This window comes from Moschus berezovskii, chromosome 17 (genome assembly GCF_049115385.1).
Source record: "Moschus berezovskii isolate FMDL1 chromosome 17, NW_MosBer_1.0, whole genome shotgun sequence".
NCBI classification, from domain to species: Eukaryota; Metazoa; Chordata; class Mammalia; order Artiodactyla; family Moschidae; genus Moschus; species Moschus berezovskii.
In genome coordinates, this window is record NC_142476.1 from 59,606,290 (window position 1) to 59,612,289 (window position 6,000).

Consider the following 6,000-nt stretch of genomic DNA (forward strand, 5'->3'; position numbering starts at 1 on the left):
CTTGGTATCCCCTGGGCGGATGGGTGATGACGGGGACGATTTTGCGGCCCCCTAGGGTCTCTGACCGGAGTCGCCAGCAGGCCTCGGGCGGTAGCTCCTCAAACTCGAACCGTCTCCCATCTCCACCCCGACCCCAGTCCTGGGTTTGAGCACTGGTCCTCGGACCGAACACTGCAACTCCCCAGGCACAGCGCATCTCAAAGGCTCCCAGAGTCAAGCCGCATTTTCCTCCTGAACCATCACGAGCCCGCAGCCCGAGACCCAGGTCAGGGGTCTCCGACCTCCCGCCATTTCTCCACGTCGCCGCAGCTCGTAGTAAGAGGAAAGAACCTCAAGGTGACACCTTATTTCGGACGGTGGATGCGAGTTCTGGGCCCGAGCTCAGGGGCCGGCTTTCCGTCAGAGCCCTGCCGCCTCACCTGGCAGCGGCACACGATGTCGGCGTCCTGAGCCAGCAGATCCACCACCTTCCCCTTGCCTTCGTCGCCCCACTGCGCGCCGAGCACCACCGTCACCCGGTTCCCTCCAGGCCGCGCCCTGGGGCGGCCGCAGTCGCCGTTGGGCAAGGAGGATGCCGCCGGGCTGGTCTCGGCAAACGCCATGGCTCCGGAGACACGAGGTGAGCCCGAAGGGGACGCGGGTAGCTTGGAGTGCGCGAACTGAACTGCCCTGCGGCCGCCAGCCACATGCGGAGGAAGAAGGAGCCAGAGCCAGCCCGCCCCCGCCCCGCCTGCCGGGTCGCCACCCTCCCGCCAGGCCCGCCCCGCGCGCCCGCCGCCCTCTCAGAGGAGCACCAGGGCCTCCCCGCGCACGCCGGCCTTGGCAGCACCGCCCCACGAGAAAGCCACGCCCCTTCCGCGGCCGGGCGCGCCCCTCCAGTGCGAACCCAGAACGGAAAGGACGGGGGCGGGGCTTCGAGCGCGCTTCGACCTCAACGCCCCGCCCCCCAGCCCTTTCTCGGGCTTTTCAAACTGGAGAGGCGGGGAGGTACGTGCCAGTGCGTCAGACTACAACTCCCGGCAGCGCTCGGGTCAGAGTGGAGTATTCCGGTGATTTGGTGTCTGCCATCTGCACGTTTCAGTTTGTGAAAAATGTTTGTTTTTAAGTTGTTTCTTAATTTGCTATTATTAAGGAATGAGATACGGTATACAAAATACGAAGAGTGGAATTTCAAAATACAAATGGGATGAAATTGGAACATACTATAGATTTAGAATTGGAAAGTAAAGGTCTGAAAGTAAGAACAGAGATGCGAAGGGGAGGGAGGGAGGGAGGGAAGTCGTTCAGTCGTGTCCGACTCTTTGAGACCGCATGGACTGTAGCCTACCAGGCTCCTCGGTCCATGAAATTCTCGAGGCAAGAATACTGGAGTGGGTTGCCATTTCCTTCTCCAGGAGATCTTCCCAACCCAGGGATTGAACCCGGGTCTCCTGCATTGTAGGCAGACGCTTTACCATCTGAACTACCAGGGAAGCCCAACAGGCATCAAAAAAGGGCAAACTCGAATGTAAAGCAGTAATGAAGAGGTCATTAGGCCTGAAAATCTACAGAACACGTAGAGTCCTATACCTTCTTGTTAGAATTAAATGCCGATGTCATTATAGTGTATGCCAGAATACAGTAACAACCGTATGAGGTAGGTAATACTATCTTATCCTTATTTTACAGGATTTAAAAGTTAGTTGGAAATGGCAACCCACTCCAGTACTCTTGCCTGGAAAATTCCATGGACGGAGGAGCCTGGTAGGCTACAGCCCATGGGGTCGCAAAGAGTCGGACATGACTGAGCGACTTCAATGTCGTGGTGGCTCAGATGGTAAAGAATCTGCCTGCAGTGCAGGAGACCTGGGTTCGATCCCTGGGTTAGGAAGAACCCCTGGAGAAGGGAATGGCTACCCACTCCAGTATTCTGGCCTGGAAAATTCCATGGACTATACAGTCGCAAATAGTCGGACACGACTGAGTGACTTTACTACCTCTAGTGAGGAATGAATTGGTACCTAGATGGTCAAGTCCAGAGCCCAGGTCCTTTTTGTAGTGTTTAGTGTTTCAGTTGCCATTAGATTCGCAAGTATACTATAAAAATAAAGCTCATTTTAAACGGAATCAGGAAGCCCCAAAGGGGAAAACTCTCATGCGGGACCCACTCTGAGCAGATTGCCTAACAAGGAAGAAGGAAGATAAGGATATTACTTTTCTTCTGGGATAAGGGAAGACATTTTTCACATAGGAATTTTATCTCCTGCTTTTAAAAAATGGAAGGCAGTTTCCTCCTTTGCCCCAGCAACAATGCTCTAACCTTTGAAATCTTTTTGTCACTTTAGTTAAATGAATAGTTAAATATTATTTTATAATGATCTGTGATCCAATTTAGTCACGTCCAAAATTTTTGATATTTTTGAAGAACTTTCCCCAAATCAAGCTATAATTGAAGTCTTTTTGACCTTAAACTAACTTTGGGATTTTTTTGGAGGGCCCCTGGAGCATCTCAGAGGATCTAGTCTCTCTATTTATAAAAAGGGAGATATTAAACTAATTAACTTATTTGGGAAATTACATGGGAAGCATTGTCAAGTAAACAGTACTAAACCTTCTTTATATTGCATCTGTATAGGTTTGTGTTATAAATGCTTCATAAATATAACATTCCTTGAAATCTGATATTTCTGGTGTATTATTACCATTCATAAGGGCTTCCCAGGTGGTACTAGTGGTAAAGAACTTGCCTGCCAGTGCAGGAGACATAAGAGACACAGGTTCTATCTCTCAGTTGGGAAGATTCCCTGGAGGAGGACACAGTAACTCACTTCGGTATCCTTGCCTGGAGAATCCCATGGACAGAGGAGCCTGGTGGGCTAGTCTTTAGGATCACAAAGGGTCGGACACAGCTGAAGCAACTTAGCACACACACATGCACCATTCATAATTCTAGTTATTATCTTAAAATGTGTGTCATAGAACTTACCAAATTCCCTTGTCCTTTCTATTATAATGAGCTCTTATTGGATCTCTAATAACGGACATTTAAGTCTTTTGTCCCCGTAGAGAGTTACTGTTTTACTCTGATGCTTTGCAAAAATATTCCTATGAAAATGCTTCATCTTCAAGGATAATCGTGGAAAAGACCACCTCCCCCCCCCCCGCCGCCAAATAATTAGAATGCAGATTTCTGATAACTTTAAGATCATAACACTGAACTAGGTAAAAACTTATAAAGCTTTAATGGAAAATTGATTGATTCATAAAGCCACTAACCCAGGGTCAACAAGAATTACAGGAGACTGAATGAACAAGTGCCATGAAATTAAAAGACGCTTACTCCTTGGAAGGAAAGTTATGACCAACCTTGATAGTATATTAAAAAGCAGAGACATCACTTTACCAACAAAGGTCCGTCTAGTCAAGGCAATGGTTTTTCCCATGGTCATGTATGGATGTGAGAGTTGGACTGTGAAGAAAGCTGATCGCTGAAGAATTGATGCTTTTGAACTGTGGTGCTGGAGAAGACTCTTGAGAGTCCCTTGTACTGCAAGGAGACCCAACCAGTCCATTCTAAAGGAGATCAATCCTGGGTGTTCATTGGAAGGACTGATGCTAAAGCTGAAACTCCAATACTTTGGCCACCTCATGTGACGAGTTGACTCACTGGAAAAGACTCTGATGCTGGGAAAGGTTGAGGGTGGGAGGAGAAGGGGATGACCGAGAATGAGATGGCTGGATGGCATCACCGACTCGATGGACATGAGTTTGAGTGAACTCCGGGAGTTGGTGATGGACAGGGAGGCCTGGCGTGCTGTGATTCATGGGGTCGCGGAGAGTCGGACGCGACTGAGCGACTGAACTGAACTGAACTGAAAGAACAAGTGAGGATGACTATAATTCACACAAATTTTTATGCTGGTTCCCTAATGTTCTACTTTCCCTGAATGAAGTCTTTTAGAGGAAGATTATAATCTATGACTTATTATGCTCGTCGCCTCATTTTTACTTTTCTGTATTTAAGGAATCTTTCTCTTAAGCATCTGTCACTGACAGTACTTATAAACAAAGATGAAATATTCATCTTTTCCCACCTGGTCCCTTCAGAATTTGGGGACTCTTAAATATTCTTTTCCTGACAGTAAAGGTAGTTATTCACATGAATTCAGTGAAAACCTGTTCTTATAACAGTATACAACAGGAAATATTAACTACATTGCCAAGGCTTTGACTGGAATGTCATATTTGAGAGAGATACATAGACTCAGATATGACCAATTTTAAGGAATTGCTTGGAAAAACTAAGCCTAGCACCTTGCTTGTAAGCTTCCAGCACAGTAATCTTAAAAAGAACTTATGTGGTCAGTCACTATTCTTGCTACATTTATGTAAATAATCAGGTCAAATATAATACAAACAAATTAGTTTTACTCTGATTTTTTTGATCAAAGGGAGAAAATTACGGAGAGAGAAATTATGTTTGCACCTTTGTAGATATTAGATTCTTGTCCTGTTAATTTTCTTTAAAGTTTTGTTATATACCTATAAGCTGGACTAGATCCTAAAGTCTTCTTGTTTCCTCAAATATCTGATTAGAAATCTCCAAATTAACATTTCCAACATCTTCGAACCCTTCTGGTTTGGAATCAATAAGAATAAAATTTGTGAATTTCCTTGGACACAAAGGTCCTCCTCACTACCCAGATGCACCGAAACAGCAGAAACTTGAACCTTGGGTAAACATCTCACAAGGAAATGGCAACCCACTCCAGTATTTCTGCCTGGGAAATCCCATGCACAGAGGAGCCTGGCAGGCTACGGTCCTTGGGTTGCAAGAGTCCAACACAACTTAGCGACTAAACAACAATAAACCATCTTCATAGCCAAAGAAGACCCCACCTGCATCCCATCCTATAACAAGCTCTGAAGACCACAGAATCAAATTGACCAGGAACTGAAGTAGATAAGAGCTGAAGGACACATCTTTTTCCCAAGATGACTGGACCAGACCTGTGTAACTTTTTCCTCTATTATTATTGCCTTATCCTCTCCCTCTTCTTGGAAAGACAATGCTCTTGTCCACATTTTCAATCTACTACAAAAGGGGGACACTTACCTAATTGTTGGGTTTGCTCCTAGAGACATCAATCTATTCACAACCCTTTTGTCCATCCTGTAACACATTTTTTCACTTGCCCCAAGCTCTATTGCTAATTTCACTCATCAATCACTTGACATCAGCTGCAGAGTAAAACATTTGAAGCTTCCCATTCATTCACCTCTTAAAAGAAACCTATTTGACTCTGAGTCTGCCTCCATAGGGAGAGACTTTCTCCTCTGGGTCAGAATAAGTTCCAATGAAAGCATTATTCAAACTCCCTAACATTAGGAGAGCTAGTCAATTCCACCGCCAAAGCATAGCAGCCCAGCAACAATCACCTGACTCATTAGCTAAAGTAGTTTTGGAAAATTGCATATCCCCTTATTACCTACTTGCTGAACAAGAAGGCATTTTTTTCAGTAGCAAATACTACCTGTTACACATAGTTAAATACCTCTGGAGAGATTAAAAACTCAATCATCAAAGATCAGGAAACTAGCCCATTGGTTACAATAAATATCACCTGATGATCCCTAGGTTTTTTTTGTCTGTTTTTGTTTGTTTTAAACCTATTTAGTGTTACCTTTAAATTTGGACTCCTGGTTTAGAACCATAATACAAACTGATCTTATATTACTTTTAACTCTGCTTTGCATAATCATTTTTGTGCTTGTTAAACCTTTGTAAGAATGACATATACCCAGTGTAACTGAGCAGGACCCTGTTAGGCCTTCTGGGGTGGATCTCACCCTTGTATGTCCTCCACTTTGCCTTCCCTAGGTGAACATGAGTTTGAGTGAACTCCAGGAGTTGGTGATGGACAGGGAGGCCTGGCGTGCTGTGATTCATGGGGTTGCAAAGAGCCGACACGACTGAGTGACTGAACTGAACTGAAGTTACAAAGAATAAATTTAATCAGA

General features: G+C 45.3%; 1 protein-coding gene across 1 annotated transcript in view; it reads right to left on the reverse strand.

The window, feature by feature from the left end:
* ADSS2 (adenylosuccinate synthase 2) overlaps nucleotides 1-734 on the reverse strand; it is a 32,104-nt gene extending 31,370 nt beyond the window's left edge. The window contains exon 1 of the mRNA XM_055419726.2: nucleotides 420-734. Within this exon, the coding sequence (XP_055275701.1) occupies nucleotides 420-602 (183 nt within the window). The 5' untranslated portion in view covers nucleotides 603-734. The remainder of the gene's footprint in view (nucleotides 1-419) is intronic.
* Nucleotides 735-6,000: the final 5,266 nt, after the last annotated feature.